The sequence below is a fragment of the Perognathus longimembris genome, chromosome 16 (genome assembly GCF_023159225.1).
Source record: "Perognathus longimembris pacificus isolate PPM17 chromosome 16, ASM2315922v1, whole genome shotgun sequence".
Taxonomy (NCBI): Eukaryota; Metazoa; Chordata; class Mammalia; order Rodentia; family Heteromyidae; genus Perognathus; species Perognathus longimembris.
The window spans coordinates 27,943,347-27,961,261 of NC_063176.1; the positions used below are offsets into that span (position 1 = coordinate 27,943,347).

Sequence of the window (17,915 nt, forward strand, 5' to 3'; positions counted from 1 at the left end):
GAGCCGCAAAAGGAACGCAGTTCCTCAACTGTTACTTTAACACAGAGTATCCGTACAAAGAAAGAGAAGACAGAAAAAGAAAAGGAGAAAGAAAGGCGCCCCAAAGGCGCCCATAGGCTCCCGGGGCGAACTTCGTGAGGTTCCCTTCGCCTCCACTCCTAAGCAGACCACGGGAAAGTCTCAGCAGGAGCTTGTTGGGCGGAGGCCACACGGACCAATAGCAGTCAAGTGTGTACTTACCGGTTTCGGAGCAGGTGGAGAAACTGAGCATAAAGAATTACCCAACCCCGGCTCAGTCTTTCACCGCTGGCGCCGGGCGCACCACGCTTGTCACCCCCCCCCCCCCCCGCCCGCCGCCAAACTAAGAACTGTAGGAGAATATCGGGGCCCGATTTCACACACACACACACACACACACACACACACACACACACACACACACAGTCTCCTCGATTCCGTCACCACACCACCGCCACCTTCAGCAATGTCCTCCCTCCTCCCGCCCTCTCGAGTCTGCTGGAGGGGGGGCTGGTGGCCAATCTTTATTGTCTGGGGCGCACCTGCCAGGTGGCAGGGCCGGTGTCCTCACGCGTTCTCGGCGCCGGCTTGCACAAAGCACCGGGGCCGCACCGCCCAGGACCGGGATCAGCTTGGGGAGGACAGACCGGATGACTCGGGAGGAGACGTGGAGGGATGAAGGGGTTCCAGGGTCCCTCTCCCCGGGGCACAGACCTCCACTCCCCGCCCCCCGGATTACAACGTGACCGAGCGGGGACTAGACGTCGCCGGCGGGAGTACGACCCTGGCGGGGCGGGCGGGCGGGCGCGGGAGGGTAGGCGCGGAGGGGCGCGGAGGAGGGGCGTGGCCGGCACGCAGGGGGAGGGCGCAGAAGGAGGGGCTGCCGCGCGGCGCTCGCCGCTCGGCGCTCTGGGGGCTCGGCTTTGCCGCGCTCTGTGCACTTGGGCGAGAGCTGGAACGCGGAGCGGAGCTCGGGCCTCAGCGCAGCCACCGCGATGAGAGGCGCTCGCGGCGCCTGGGATTTGCTCGGCGTCCTGCTCCTTCTGCAAAGCGTCCGGACAGGTGGGAAAGCGCAGCCTGCCACCCTGACCGCACCCCTTTTGTTGCCTGAACCCCACAGGGGTTGAACACACCGGGGAACATCCAGAGGGGTGGCCTTTTCCATGCCAGTGCGTTCCAGCCTCGGGGAACGACCGGGACGGCCTGGGGGACTCCTCTGCGCCCCACCTCGCTCACCTGCGCCGGGAGCCTCCCGCTCCTGGTGCTGAGGGACGCCGAATGAGGCTTTTCTTTTCTTTTCTTCCTGGGAATATGGGGTCTTGGGCGTGAGCGAGGCTGCAGGCGAGTTGGGGGCTGCTTTTGTGGCGACGGGGCTCGGGTGGCCGTGGCGGGCGGGTCGCACGAAGCGCGCTGATCTCTCCGTGAGAGGCGCGGCCGCAGCTTCCTTTTGTTAAAAGTTGCGGGTGTGTGCCCTGAGACCCGGAGCGCCTGCCCGCAGCTCCTCCAACGCGCCCGGGGCAAAGTTGGAGAAGCCTTTTCTGGGCTCCCGCGGTCCCAGCTTTCCAACCGCGGGCGCTTCTTTGTGCCACGGTGCGGGCGACCGGAGCTGGGGACCGATCTGCTGCCGCCCCTGCTGGGCGTGCGGCGTCACCCGCGGAGACGAATCCGAGGCGGCTGCTCTTCTCGACGCCCAGTTCTGTTGGGGGCCCGCGGGGCGCGCGGCGGGCGGACCCTGTGAGCCTGGAGGTGGCGGCAGCTACAAGGACAAGTTAGCCGGGGCGTGTGGAGAGCAGCAGCTAGGTTGCAGGGTTCCCCCCCACCCCTTTTGGGTAAATGCCGTGCGGGAGGGAACTCGTCCTTCTCTCCCTGCTGAGATGGGGTTTCCTCCTTGCCTGCCACGCGCCCGGGGAGCGGCGCCGGCTCCGGGGAGGCCGGGGACCACGCGCCGGGACGCCGCGGTCCCCGCCCCCTGGCAGCCGCACGCGCCTAGCCCGAGCGCGGGGCTGACGGGCTGGGACCCAGCCCTGGAAGCCTCGCGTCCCGGCCGGTACCATCGCAGGTGCCAGTTTTCTTGGGGGAATCCTGAGATTCGCGACACTCCTCCCACGCGATCGCTTAGCTGTACTGAGGGTGGGCTGGGAGGTTGGAGTGAACTTCCTGCGGATATCACTCGGTTCTCCCAGGTGTTGGGAAAACGCAGTGCTCCGCGCGGGAACTTGGGTCTTCAGGTGCAGGCGGATCTGCAGGCCCCGGGCCTCCCCCCCAACCCCCGTTTTCCCCAGGTGTCGCTAGTGTGCGCGCGTGTGTGCATAGCCGGGCTAGTTCCTGAAGCCCCGTCCTCTCCCAGATCATTGTAAACAAAATACCCTTTTGAGGTTTCCCTGATATTGTCGGGCTAGGAAAAAATAAAAAATGAATCTGCACTGCTATGGGGCGGTGGAAAGCGGGTGTAGCAATGATTTGTGAGATGACTACCGGCCGGTTTCTCTGGAAAGCCTCGTGGCCTGGCTCACCAGCCCCACTCCGGCAAGGCCTGGGGAGGGGAGGGCTTTGCTGTAGGGAACTTGCATCTGGACCCCGCTGCCCGAGGAGGGGTCGCCAGGGGTCACCAGTGAGTGTCCGGATTCTTGGACAGATTTGGTTTTTATATTTTTTTGCCTTGTCCTTTTTGATTTCATTAAAGGTGGGAACTAGACTCAGAAAGAGCACACTGAACAATTCCTAAAAAAAGGAAAAAGGAATGAATTAGTGCTTTCCTTCTTCCTCCTGATGAGCTTGCTCTCTATCCAGTATCATGGGCAGTGGGGAATTTTAAGGTCTGTGTCCTGGGGGCAGTGTGGTGCTGTGCAGAGTCCCAGCCCTGCTTCAGTTCCTGTCTCTTTCTTTGCCCTTCACTAGCTGTGTGCCCTTGAACAGGTCATATTAATTGGGGGAGAGAGGAAGCAATTTTCCTAAGGGCTCTGCCAGGCATCTGCCTCCTGAAGGATTTTTTGGGGGGCGTATAGAACATGTCTCCAGTGTTCTGAGTATAGACGCAACAGGCTTTTCTTAACTCTTACCCCATCATGTCCTGCCTCTCTGTCTCTCCTGGTCATAGGGACCTCTTGGAATATGGGGGTATGTTCTGCTGCTGAAAGGAAGCTGTAGTTTCTCTTGTCCTCAAATCCTATGTACCCTCCATGCTTCTCTAGGAGGTGTTGGATCTTTTGGAGCCTCTCTTTCCCCTTCTGCATCTACAGCGGTGGGTGACCAATAGAACAAACCTACAAGGAACAGTGAATCATGCTTGCAGGTGCTGGGCTTAAGTCATCCCCAGCACCTGGTGTGGGAAGCTGTCTGGATTCTTATCCAGCTGGAAATAATGTGATATCTCTTTGTACAAGCTTCCTAGATAATTCACATCTCCCTGTTCTGGTCTTTCCCACCCAAGAGTACATTATTTTATTAATGATTTTATAAATCATGTATGCTGTGCTTTTGTAACACACTTTCTAATATGCCTTAGATTTCATAGGACACATGTGTACACAGTTGTTAATGTCATTGGGAGGGTGCGCCTTTGCTGAGGGCTTTGGCTGTTATTGCTTATGTCTCAAGTCCAGGAGATGAGACCATCACCACCCACCCCTACAATTGTACAACTGGAGAAACTGGCTAAGGATAAATCACTTGCCCGAAATAACCAGTGGAGGAGCCTGAGCTCAGCACCATATGCCCAATTGCATATCCATTTACATAGCTCTCCAGATTTTGTTGTAAGGCTCATGCACCCCCCCCCAAAAAAACCCAAAATATTTAATGAATACTTATTTATGAACCTGATGATGTTGGAGATGCCAGGAAGATAGGATGGCCAATTTTGTTGAAAAATGCTTAGGATTACTTGTCATTTTGAGGAAACTTTCCAAAGGGGAAGAAGGAACATTGGCCTTTTGGTAGGAGAACTTTCGATTTTAGGCAGTCCATTCCAGTTAGGGTCTCTCAGAAAGGAAGATAAGCTGTCTCCAAAATAATAATGGCAATCAGTTGAAATCCATCCCCTACTGCTACAAATAACCATAGCTTTCTATATATTTGTGTGTACTTGTGAAAGAGAACCCCCAGGTTGGGGATGGCTCAAGTGGAGGCCCTGGACTCAATCCCCCAGTAACACACACACACACACACACACAGCAACAATGGTTGATATTGCTGGCTGTTTACCCTGGATAAATGTGGTGAGGTACAATGACAATTTACTGCCCATAGCCTTTCTTCTCCCAGAAGAAATTCTCATCCAGAGTGTGCCAAGTATTCTTTGGGCTTTCCTTGTAACACATTTCTGTACAGATGTTGTTGTGGTGATGAATTTCGCTGCTGTTGTTGACAGCCATTAGAAGTTACCCGTAGGATCTTGACTCATTTCCTTAAGTCTCCTCCAGTGGATTAAATAAAGGACACAAGGAAATGAACCAAATGAGCCGAGGTGTCCAGAGCAGAATTCTCGGAGCTGGACAGCCGTGCTGGACCTCTTAGAAGTGGCAGGCTAGGCTCTGGTGGCAGCATTTTCCCCAGAATGAATTTAGTTGAAGAGTTGGCAGGCTAGAATGTGGGAAGTGCTTTATTTTGCTGCGTTCATGTGTGGTAACTTTTCCAACGTGGGATTAAAAGACATTTGCAGGAATCCAAATATGCAAAATTTCATATGCATTCTCAGTAACTCGAGAGATTTTCACGGTTGCAAATCCAGAGTGAGGAGAGCTTGGAAAGGAGATAGTGGAGGAGAAAGTTTGAATGGGGGGGCCAATCCAGTGTTGACAGTGGAGAAGCCTAGCCCAGTGGCTCTGATTTTTGAAATTTGTAGAAATGATCAGTCAGTCCTTTGGTCTAATACTCCATTTAGTAAAGAGCTGTTGTTAGACAATAGCCATGGGCATGCTTGTTGAGCTCACAGAAAACATCTGGGCAGTATTAAACTTTTAAAAGTTATTTTTTTTTTTTATCAAGATCCCCATCTTCCTCCTCTTAAAAAAGAGGTCTAGGCATGGTGGCAAATACCTATAATCCCAGTACCAAACTAAATAAACAAAAAAAGAAAAGAAAAAAAGATTGGTTCCTTAAGAAGGTATCAGCTCCAGGTGGACCCTTCATCAGTTTGTATTGGTCTTTGGTGAATGTTGGTGGGCTAGGCAGGTATCCATGGTAGAAGGAATATCTGGCAGGCTTCCTTGTATAGTCTGATGGCTCATAGCTAGCAGCTGTGTGACCTTGGAACAAGTTACTTAACTTTTCCATCTTTCAGTACTTCATCCTAGTTTGGTCATTCTAAATTGGCTGTATGACTTCGGATAAATTACTTAACCTCTTTGTGCCATTAAATGGGTTGCTACACATTGTATTTTTAACTGGTGCTTCACAGTAGTATAATATTCAATACATGTTCACCTTCCTTGTCAGCTCTAACATGGGGATGATACTACTCTTCATGTGGTTGTTGTAAAGATGAGATTCTTTTTTCTCCTTAATTTTTGATATATTTTACTACTGAACATTAAAATTGTATCTCATGAATCTTTGCAACTATAATGCATTAATTTACAATTTTATTTGTTTTTCAATTTTTATTGTAAAGGTGATATACAGAGGCTGAGAAAGATTCTTGTAAAAAGTGCTTGGCATTGGGTATGGTTCTGGAGAGATGCTGAAAAAAGTGAGCGAGTTCCTGTAGTGGGTACAGTTTCTTATTTCTCTTTGTAATCCTTGCCCAGAGTACCAGTAAGTACTAACTTGACAGTGTTAGGATGAAATGAGCTTTTAATTTTTGTCTCAAAGTTTTCAATAATTTTTATGTAACAGTTGAGTTTTATAGCTTTTGCTGTATAGTTGGGGGACTCATTGGTCTTCGAGATTTTAAGAGGTGTCTTGGGCTTTTTTGTTTTGTTTTGCTTTTTAAATTCCCACTCAATGCCAGTTACTCCTATAATCCTAGCTACCCAGGAGGGTGAGGTCTTGAGGATCATGGTTCAAAACCAGCTGAGGCAGTCTTTGGGACTCTTATTTCCAGTTCATTAGAAAACGAAGTGGAGTTGTGGCTCAAGTGGTAGAGTGCTAGCCTTGATAGAAAATATTAAGGGACTGCTCCTAGGCCCTAAATTCAAGCCTCAGAAACAGTGCACGTGTGCATGTGTGTACACACATACACATTCACATTCATACACACAATCCACACAATCCTGGGACACCCCCTCCACATGTCATGAGATTTCTCCAATAAAAATACTCAAGTCTGATAATTTTCCTGTTCATCTTAGGTGTTCGTCTTTATGATTACATTTTGGTCATGGCACACTTTTCTTAGATATCTTCCAGTGCACACCTTGACAGCTACGTTTTCCACAGTTTTGCAAATTTAAGGTTTAAGCTGAATTATTATTCAGGGCATGTAGTACCAGCTTTAAGAGCTTGGTTTCTGGAATTGACAACTTGGGCTTTTAATCCCAGTTCTGCCTCTTGCCAGCTGTATGATCAGGGACCAGATACTTAAACTCTCCTTTGACTTCATCTTCTCATCCACAAATGGAGGCTGGTGGTTCAGGGCTGTGGCAGGGATTACAGGAGCTTTGTGCTAGGAGCACGCAAGGGGTGTGCTTAGGGCAGAGCCCCTTACACAGGAAGCATGGGGGCTCTACTTTCAGGCCATTTTCTAATGTTCCTCTTTCAACTTTGTCTCTTAGAATTTGTAGATGATGTAGAACTAAATCATAGAGTTATCTTTTTTTTTATTAAGGTAAAATTTATACATTGAATATCTAGTTCTGGGGTAGTTTACAGTTAGTGGTATTCCATGCTACTCTTATACCATTGGGAATACAGAGTTTGGGCTAAAAGTTGGGAAGGTGATAGTAATTCTATAAATGACCACTTTCTCCATGATCCCTGAGAATCAGGAACCTTATTACCTTATGTAAAGTGGCTTTGAGAACACCATCTCCCCAGGAGTACAGGCAACACTCTGACCTGGTCCCTTGCCCTGGCTCAGAACACAGTGCTGCTCAGTAAACACCTTGCTACCTGCTCTGCTGTTCACCAGTGCTTGGATCATGCTTTGAATGCAAGAAATATTCAGGGAACATTTTGGATTCAGTTTAACGGAGGTTTATCAACCCCTTGCTGGGTCCTCCCAGTGACTGCAGATAGGGTTTGGGAGGGATGGGGCAAGTGCACCACCGCTGATTGAGAGATGAACTTGAGGGCAGAGCACTTGGAGCTGTGGGGCATATTTTATAGGAGAGGAGATGGAGTCCTGGTGGGCAGGTGATAATAGAGATCAAAGATCAGTAAAAGAGTGTGTAAGTGTGTGTGTGTGTGAGTGTGAGTGAATGAGAGAGAGAGAGAGAGAGAGAGAGAGATCAAACTTGAGATTAATTCCTGCACTTAAAAGGAGGGACATGGAGTGTCTGTAGCTGAAACTTCCTTTGGCAAAAGGCACAGAATCCTAGAGTAAGGCATTCAGATCTGGCCTGAGGATTGTTTGGTCGTTCCTTTGATCAGATGGCTGGGGTGACAACTGGAGGGAAAGAGCTGGAAGGGTAGATTCCTGATTAACTTCAAGGAGCACAGAAGGGGGTAAATTGAGTGTTGAATTTGGTCCAGGTTATGAAAAAGGCTTTGAAGGCCAGGCTAAGGTGGACTTGACCCAGGAGCAAGGTCACTGTCCAGGGCCAACTGCTCTACATTCTGTCACTTAAGCCCTCTCCAGCCTGCCACGACTATGGAAGCTGAGAGACAGGACTTGCTACAGAAGTTGCAACCACCCCCTTGCTGTGGGCAGCCAAGACTAAGGGAAAATCCCCCCCCCTTTTCCTTCCCCTTTCTTTTTTCTGTAAGTAAAATACATGTGACCTAAATTTTACCATTTTAACCAGTTTTCCACATAGAGCTCACTATTAAGTTCGTTCAGGTTCTTGTGCAACTGATTTCGTTTGTGCAACTGATTTCCCGAGTATTTCATCTTATAAAGCACAAACTCCATACTCATAAATAATAGTGTCTCCCTGTCCCTCAGGCTATTACCTTCTGTCTCTGAATTTGACTGCTCTAGGGAACTGGTATAAGTGGAACTGTACAGTATTTGTCCTTTTCTTTTCTTTTTTTTTTTTTTTTATGGACCAAAGTAATAAACAGAACTTTACTTCAACACTGGGATGTTAGTTGCATCCTAAGCATAGTAAAAAAAAATCTATGTAGCAAGAAAGCAAACTAATACAGAAGAAATCTCTTTCTGGATAAGACCCATAATTAGTACATAAAAATTTCAGCCTATATCCTAAAAATGACGTCTTATATTTCTTTGTATCCACTGAAACATTATGGTATATATGTGACACAAGACAACACTGGCCAATTCTATGGCAAAATCAAACTTAAGTTTTTGCTTTAAGTATCTACCTAGATCATCATCACACACCAGTCAATATTTTTGTGTTAAAATGTATTCAATGCACAATACATTTTTTGAGTAAATGAAGATAATCAAATATCTACTGAATAGTTCAGTATTAATACACTAGTTTTGCAAAATTTTGGAGGTTTAGTGAGTTTGTAGAATTTTTTGGAGCTATTTCTTTATGTCCAGTCCATGACTACATTTCTAAAGGAGTATTTGTCCTTTTCTAACTGGCTTATTTTACTAGCCATAATGTAACCTTGGAGACAAGGTTATATCCATCTTGTAAGGCAATGTCAGAATTTCCTTTTTAAAGGCTGAATAATATTTCCATCTATGCAGATCTCACATGTGTTTTTCTAGTCATTGGTGGATCTAAATTGCTTCTACCTCGTGGAGGTTGTAAATGGTGCCGCTGTGCACTTGGATACCCAGGGTGTAAGGGAGAGTTATGGAGGGACTCTTTTGGGTTGGCTAAGCTGGGAGCTGAAAGCCAGATATTGATGGGAGCTAGGCAGAATTACAATTGGTCTCTTTGGTGTTTGGAATTTTGAAGGAGTTTGTTAGGCACATGCCTAAGAAGGGGAGAGGGTCCATGAGACTGGAGGCACCTGAGGGTGGGATCTGGATTCCTAGAACCTTCTGGGGCAGGCCCAAATGAGTCTCCTCATCCTGACAGCATCTGTGATGTGGGATTGGCAGAGACAAGACCAGGAGAGGCACAGCCTGTTTACAGGAGAGAATATGATGTTGGACTCTGCTCGGTTTGTTCATTGATTATTTATGGGCTGCATTTATTTGAAACTCAATTTCACAGACATGATGGTAGATATAAATGTAATTCTTCAGGTCAGGTCACTGTAAGAAATATAACTCCAAAGTCACAGAACCTGGCTCTATAACATTGTGGTAGGATTTGTGGATTAGGAAGAATTTTGTGTTAAGTGTGTCCTAGTTATTATGAAAGTTTTCATCAAAAGGACAAGGTAGTAGGAAGACAGTCTTGTGTTTTTCAGTGAGGCCATTTTTAAGGTATGCATTTATAGTTGTTGCTGTTTTTTCTCAGAGGATAAAAGGGACATTTTGGACATAGAGTAGGACATAGAGTTGATGAGCCTTGGGAAACAGGCCCTTGGAAAGCAACTTACAGAAATTGGATTTATTAAGGCTGGTGAAGATAAGATGAGAGGAGGCTTAGTGAATGACAGTTTTCAAGTGTTTGTAGTATGGGGGGAGAGGGGAGGTGGGAGGTGAAAGCTGAGGCAGGATGTGACTAGTTTAAATTGCCCCAGAAGAAAACAGTTCTTTTTATTAAAGGAAGATTTCTTTAATTGGATGAACTGGAATAGACTTAAACTATGTTTCCCCAGGTGATTGTAGGATCTTGAGGAGATATGAGGACAGCCAAATACTTACTTTGATTGGCTAGGTCTTACCCCACTCGATTAGATATGCTTCAGAAGGGCTGGTCTGACATCCTTTCTAAAAAATGTGGAAATGGGAAAATAGCCATTTGTCTTTCTTTACCCCTTGGCTGTGGGCTTGTATTTCTAATAAATGCTGGGTAAACTCTCAAAGTTTTGGCTGTATTGAAAATGACCCAAGATGGAGCTCATGATCTAAAAATAGGTTATTGATCTGTTGGAGTGGGGGATCTAACCACCTAACAAATAGTGAAGTACAAGAGCTTAAACTGTGTGTCAAGATAAAGAGATGTAAAAGGAAGTTTGAGGTCTAGAGATAATTCACAATCGATGGCTGTTTCTAAACCTAAGGAGGGTTGTGCTGTGTGGTCACCCCTCCTGCCCCACCAGGTGGACAGGTAGGTCTGTAAGGTCCCTTGATCACTCAGGGGTGGATGGTTCCTCTGTGGCACATCCCCCCATTCTTTCATTTCCTTCCCATCTGTCCTTCCTTTTGGTCATTTCACAGTCATGGTTCAGTGGTTTGCATGAGAGCAGCCAGTGGTCCAAGGGGGAAGGTGGTGGAAATGAAATCGCGACTCATTAGAGCTTCTAGTTGATAACATCATTTAACTGTCATATGGAAAGGCATTACTAGGTGTAATGTGGGATCTCTGCCTTTCAGGAGACCAGAGCCGCAGGAAGATCTATGCTGGGCAGTTGCTAATGGAATAGCATTTATAATAATATTTAACCAGACTGGTCCTATTCCTTTAGTATTGGGGTATGTGGGCCTCACTCTCTGAGTTAAAAGGGCTGATTCAGAAGAAATGATGGGACCTAAAATAAATCTTGAAGCAAAAGATGATATCTAGCCAAATGAGAGAGTGGGTCTAGAAAGGGAGGGAGTGGGAGAAAGAAAAAGAGACAGGGGGGATGATGGGGGATAATTTTTAGAGGACCTGGATTCCACTACATTAATTGAAATATTTTCTACAGTGCCTTGTGTGGTCAGATTTTTCTGATGAAATCTGATCAAGTAATTGCCTTTTCTGAGAAATAACTTTAAAAAATGGTAAAGTGTGCACCTCAGTTTTGCCTGTAGTTACGTACATTGTATGTGTAATGCAAATCTAGTATGGATATTGAGTTTTTAAATACAAACCTAAATTACCTTCTCCTTTCCTATCTTGGACTCCTCTTATAATGCCAAGATGTCACATAACCTGAATGTTACAGTAGCAATAGTTTCTTTGCCTAACAGACTCTTAATGTGGTAAACCTGGCTTGCAGTAGCATCCTTGTTAATATCAATTAATTTGGTCAAGCAAAAACAGCAAGAAGCAGCCTCCAACCTTCACCCAGGGCCGGTGTGGGCTGTGACAGTTCCAGATTTGCTCCCAGTGTCCCATTCAGTTCAACATTAGGAGACACAAAACAGTGTTGGAAAGGGTAGGTGGCTATTTATGGTGGACAGGAAACTGATGACATTTGCCTGGGAATGCCTACCTCTTGATCTAATGGAAGAAAGAAGAGGAAAATTAAACTGAGGGGAAGCTCTGATTCTTTATTTGGATCTTGCTCGGTGAAAATACTTATCCCTCCACCTTCATTTGGGATTGCCCCAGGTGATTTGGGTTATATTCAGAGGATGTTAGAAAATCCCTCAACACTCTAGGATGCCTGGTAATTTGCATGCGATAATAGCCTAAGACTTTTCTTCTGAGGCTGAATTGCTTGACTAAGTTGAGAACAAAGAGGGAATCCATGTAAGAACTTTAGAAGAGAATAGCTATTTCTGCTTGGGGGAAGTATTTATGGAAAGAAATTCTGTGTATACCTTGGCTTTTGGAGAAAACATTTACATGTGAAAGGTGGCTGAAATGTGTAGATATTTTAGCTGATATTTTAGCTAACCTGTTGCTCTTTTTGGTTCTTGTGCTTGAAAGTCAAAACAGACATATGTTATAAAAACAAAACAAACAAAAACCTTGTGAATTCTACTTAGAAAGACTGGAATAAAAGCTGGCTAAGTACTTTTAGTGTAATAATTTTTAGCTTGTTAAATATTTAAAGTGCATTTCCAGCCTGGTTTTAACAATGTAGATTTCCTTTTTAATGGCCAGAGTACTTTGGAAAGATTTTTAATTTACGGAGGGATTGGTTTGATTGGCTGGTAAACACCATGTGAACTGTTTTTCAGAGTCGTTCTTGTTAAATTAAACTAGATTCTTAGTCTGAAATAATCAGTAGATTAAGCCAATGAAAATTCCTAAGTAATTTAGATAGTAAAGTTTGAGCTGGACTTAAAAACATCCCTTTGATAGGCATCACTCCATCTTAAAAATAAGCTAGCAGACTTGGAAGGACTGTGAATTTTTTTGGTAGTTTGCTTTGTGTTGCCTTCTTTTACACCCCAGCATTTTGAAGGGCTGTTGTTTGAAATGATCAGTCCAGCTTCAGAACTTCAGCCTTAGAATGGGGAGGTTGGACAAGGGAGCCACACCAGCAGGTGAAGAGAGGCCCAAGCCTGCTCCATCAGATCCCAACACGTGGAACATCTAGAACAGCAGGTGTACTCACCTGTGTGGACAATTACCACTACGTTTTGTTGCAGTGTCTTTAATTCATAGATTTATGCACACATAATTATTGACACTTTGGGTGTGGGTATAGTAATAAACAGTAGGCCTATATCCCCATCTTCTGGATTTATGTATGTTCTACTGAATTCTTTTTATTTTAAACAACTCAAGACCTTACGTCCTGGAGCTCAGAAAGGAAACAGAAAAAAGAAATTGTCTCTTACAGAAAGCAGTTTAATTGGGATTTATTTAGGCTGCAAATTGTGGTCAATTACAGAAGAAAGGTTATTCAGAGTGTCAGAGAGCTGGCTCATGCAGGGTAGAGGAGAGAGCTAGAGAAGTCATCCAGGAGAACTGGAAAAGGAGATAGGTTGGGGGGGCGGGGGTGGGAGAAAGACTAAGGAGGCAAATAAGTGGGAGTGCTCAAAGTGCTTGTCATGTACCCACAGTGGTCCTACCCCAGAAAAACCTGAGCCTTGGCCACTGGCCCTGCTTTCAGAGCAGTTGAAGGTCCTCTTGATCCACTCAGTGGTCCTGTGACAGAGACTGAATCAGCATCCAACCACGAGGAAAGTCCTCACCTGAAAGACTTGGAGAACCTTTCATGTATCAAGTTGCTTTGTCAGTCTGAAGGTTTGGAAACTTCCAGAACATACTAGGATGCAGGTTTCCAAGCCAGTGTTCTTTAGGCTCTCTCCAAGAGTAGGAGATTCTGTACCATTTTCTATTTCTCTTGTTAAATCTGAAGAACTTTGGTTTTAATAACTACAATGTTATGAGATCATGTTGCTTTTTGACAAAACAGCGTTTGGCCAGCCTCAGTCCTACTGTGCATGGTTTCAGCTCTCCTGTTACTGTTAGCTGATCTGGGTGAGGCCCCCAGAGGGAACCTGGCCGGACTTTTTGCATCTTAGCCATTAGGAGGCCTTTCAGAGTCACATTAAGGGGTCAGTTCTTCAGTTTCAAAAGATGCACTTCCCCAAATAAGAATTCTGCCTGTTCTTGGGTGCAGATGAAAGCCTCTCGGCTGCTGGTGGTGAGAGCGCTGGTCTTTGGAAAGGAATCCATAGTAGAGGCTGTCTAGGGACTGATGGAGGAGGTTCCTTCTCAGGTTCGGGGGAAGGCCTGTACCGGGAAGCCTCTGGGGAGGCATCTAAAGGTGGTTGGCAGGTGTCCCTGAGTAATATGGATGGAACTGTCAGCTTCTGGGGATGTAGTGTGAGTACTTAAGTAATCACAAAATCAGTTGTTTTAATGGACTCACTCCAGGTCTGACAATTTCTTTTATCTGAAGTAATCATCATTGGTTAAGCCGCTATTGTTTTGGGTGAGAATTTCAGGGCCCAAATTTAAATAGACTATGTTTAAATTTATTATCAGTCAACTAGGGAAGAGTAAACAAAATTTAAAAAGCAGCAGGGAGCCTATGATTTCTAGGCCAGTGTCTGAATTGTTTGAAAACCTGTTAGTGGCCATTTTGTTTTAACATTGGAGGAACTGAGCCTCATTCATATGTTAACTTGGAAAGATTGTAATTTTATTCAGGGAACATTTTAAGCAGAATAAATAGTATGGTGAATTGTGAATCTGCGTTATCTAGTTTCCACGCTTAATCAGTGCTGGCAACTCTTCTGTCTTACTTCTTTTCCCATTTCACCCTGCTGTTCTGTGAAGCATGTCTTAAGCATCCTAGAAGTTTCACCTCATAGTTGTTTTGGTTTTTACCTCTAGAATATAGACCCCCCCCTTTTTTTCTAGACATAATATGGTGTCTATGTCACACTCTTCTACATTATGTTAGTTACTTCATCTCTTGTACAGAATACCTAAGAACCATCAACTGGAAAGAGGAAAGGTTTATTTGGCTCATGGTTTTGGAGGTTCCAGCTCATCCATGGTCGGCTGGCAGGATGGTTATAATGAGGAGGGGGTGGTAAAGCACAGCTGATAGGCAGCCAGGAAACCAAGACAGACAGACAGAGGAAGAGGTCCTGGACAAGATGGAACCTTCAAAGACATGTCCCTCTACCAGCTAGCTAGTTTCCACCATATTCCAGTAGTTCATTCAATTGTGACTCCATCAGTGAATTAATCCATTATCAGGTCCTTGCTCTTATGATCCAATCATTTCTCCCAACCCCCCCAGCAATATATTGTATGGGGTGTGTGTGGTGGGGGGAGGCAAGTCTTCAAGACATGAGTCTTTTAGGGGGATACTCCTATCTGAACCATTAATACAATTCTACACTGTGACTGAGTATTCATTGTTCACTTCCTCCATGTTGATAATAAACTATAAAATATAAACAAATATGTAAATATTTGGCAGAAGTCAAATCATATCCACACGTTGTAACTGGTTGTTGTGTCCCTTATGTCATTGCTTCCCTGTAGGTTTCAGCCTCATGTGTTTTTTGGTGTTTTTTTTTTTTTTTTTTTTTTTGGTGTAAGAAGCTGTGTATTTGCTCTGTGCAGTTTGTCAGTGTGAATTATGCTGATTGCATTTCTGTGGTAATTAACATGTTCTGTTCCCTGAATTTCCTGTAAATTGTTGATTTAGTGGTTTGATCATTTTCAAGTTTTTTTTTTGTAACTAGTACTGAGATAGATGGAGTGTGTTCTATTTTCCTGTGTATTCTCTCTCTCTCTCTCTCTCTCTCTCTCTCTCCCACCCCTTCCCCTTCCCCTTCCCCTCCTCCTTCTTATACCTTTAGATAGTTGTGAAGATTTTTACTTCCTGTTGTAATGATTGCCATTATTTGATGCCTTTATGTCTACGATTGAGCCACATTTCCACTTGCTGCTTTTTGCTAGATAATTGGAGTTAGAGTCTCATGGACTTTTCTGCCTGGGCTAGCTTCAAATTGTGATGCTGAGAGTTCATCCTTCTGAGCAGCTAGGATTAAGGAAATAGCCTTTTTACTCAAAGTTAATATCTATAACTCAGGAATCTGTTTTCAGAACTTCCTTTCATTTTTCTGATATACCTTAAAACTGCTGTTAGCACATGCAGCAAGCGCATACTTTCTCTGCAGTTGCCATCATTAAGTCCTAGTTCTGTAGATAAAGATGCCTCTAATGCTGATTGTCTCCCTTCTTTTTGAAGCTCTACTTGTAGCAGATGGCTAGGGAGGGACCCAGGGGAAAGTATTTTCTGAATGTGTTGACCTCCAACTCTTCTCCTATAGTCATTATATTAAAGGCCAGGCTGGTTGATTGAAAATTCTTGGTTACCTTCTCTTTGTTCAAGTATCTTTAACATTATTTAATCTTTAACATTATTTAATTGGATACCCAATTTTTTCAAAATCTTGTGTGATATCTAATTTCCTTTTTCTTATTTGACAAGTGGTGTTTGCTGGGCACTTAAAGGAATATGTTCTCCTTTTGTTCTTGGAGGATCAGTATTGGCTATTCTTGGTCGATTTTTATTTTATTGATACTTTATTCTCAGTTGATTTATTTTGTTTTTCTTTTTTCTCTCTCACATACTGGTTCAATGTGTACTTTCAACCACTCCTTTTATTTTCTTCCAATAAAGGTTTTTTGAAGTAGAACATTTACCCATCTAGTTTTCTTTGGCTAGGAACTCCCTACATGTATATGTTTGACCTTCTTTGCTATCTTCTTTTTACTTTTATTTACTTATTATTTTGCCAGTCCTGAGGCTTGAACTCAGAGCCTGGATGCTATCCCTGACTTTTTTCAGTCAAGGCTGACACTCTACCACTTGAGCCACAGCTCCACTTCTGGCTTTTTGGTGGTTAATTAGAAATAAAAGTCTTATGGACTTTTTGGCTTAGGCTGGCTTGGAACTGTATTCTGCAGATATCAACCTGTGAGTAGCTAGGATTGTAGGCATGAACTCTATGCTATCTTCTATATGACTTCTTGTCATCCTTTTAATCCCATTCCTCCTCCACCTTATACTTTGAATAAAAAATTTGTTTCATATTGAACTACAAGATGAACTTAAGTAGTTCAAGGCCCTACTCATTTTTGTTTATTTATTCTTGTGTTCTGTTTATCCCCCGTATCTGAAATAAATATATTCTTTTACTGTTTTTGTTTTTGTTTTGCCCAGTCCTGGGCCTTGAACTCAGGGCCTGAGCACTGTTCCTGGCTTCTTCTTTTTTATTTTATTTTTTTTGCTCAAGGCTAGCACTCTGCCACTTGAGCCACAGTGCCACTTCTGACCATTTTCTATATATGTGGGGCTGAGGAATTGAACCCAGGGCTTCATGTATACAAAGCAAGCACTCTTGCCACTAGGCCATATTCCCAGCCCCTCTTTTACTTTTTAAAAAATAAACAAACTTCTTTCCACTCCACTTTTAAAGGGGGCTCACAATATTCACCTTTTAAAAAGATTATTTATTAGCATATATTAGTTGTACAAAAGGGGTTCGTTGTGACTTTCCATATATGCATACAATATGCCGTATCTACCTCACCCCCTCTGTTATGTTAGACTCCATTATCCCTGTCCCACCCTCTTAATTTTTTTTTTTTTTTTTTGCCAGTCCTGGGCCTTGAACTCAGGGCCTGAGCATTGTCCCTGGCTTCTCTTTGCTCAAGGCTAGCACTCTGCCACTTGAGCCACAGCGCCACTTCTGGCCATTTTCTATATATGTGGTGCTGGGGAATCGAACCCAGGGCTTCATGTATATGAGTCAAGTACTCTTGCCACTAGGCCATGTTCCCAGCCCCTCCCTCTTAATTTTTGCCTCCATAATCTTCAATTTCTCTAACTCATTTTTAAGTTTGAGATTTTGACACATGCTATCTTTTATAGTTTTCTTTCATTTGCTTTCTTTTCACTTGTTTTGAAATGTTAGGGTTGTAGCATTGTTTGCCTTCTTCTAGCATGATTTTCTTGTCTGCACAATAGTTTTAAGTATAACTATTCGGAATCTTTCCAGGCTGTTCTGTTAATCTCTGGCTTCTCCTGTACTCTATAAAGGGGCAGGCCAGGGGAGTTCTTATAGCATCACAGACCTTGGGTAGGGTACCCTCTTACATAGTTTCACTAAGCAATTTTAAAGATCCAGGTAAGGAAGAGAATCTCTTAGGTACTAGAAGAGGTTTCCAGGAAGACAGTGAATGTTTTAGGGTCTAACTTGAATTTAAAAGACCCAGGCAGAGCTAAGAGATTCATGACCTGCTAACCTCAGAGCAACCCTCCTGGGGGCCAGGTCCTCTGCCCTACAAGAAACAGGCCAGACTCCACTGGGGTCAAGGGCAGAAGGTGAATCCTGGTGACCTCAATGTTTCCATAAAATACAAGGCTGAGGCTTTTTGCAGGGGATTGTCCAAGGGGGCAAAAAAAGGGCAGGAATGCTCACAACTTGCTTTCAAATGGTCCAAGAAAAGTAATATGTACATAAACTGAAAAGGCAAATGTAACAAAACTGTAGCAACTGATGGTACTAGAACTCTTCTTGGTACTTACCTTGGAACTTTTCTGTAAGTTTGAAGCTATTT

The 17,915-nt window shown here is 44.4% G+C and overlaps 1 protein-coding gene across 2 annotated transcripts in view; it reads left to right on the forward strand.

Annotated features, from left to right (window-relative positions):
- The first annotated feature begins 967 nt into the window (after positions 1–967).
- Kit (KIT proto-oncogene, receptor tyrosine kinase) overlaps positions 968–17,915 on the forward strand; it is an 84,284-nt gene continuing 67,336 nt past the window's right edge. For both annotated transcript variants that reach the window (XM_048363969.1, XM_048363971.1), the window contains exon 1: positions 968–1,080. In XM_048363969.1, coding sequence (XP_048219926.1) covers positions 1,014–1,080 — 67 coding nt within the window. In that variant the 5' untranslated portion in view covers positions 968–1,013. The remainder of the gene's footprint in view (positions 1,081–17,915) is intronic.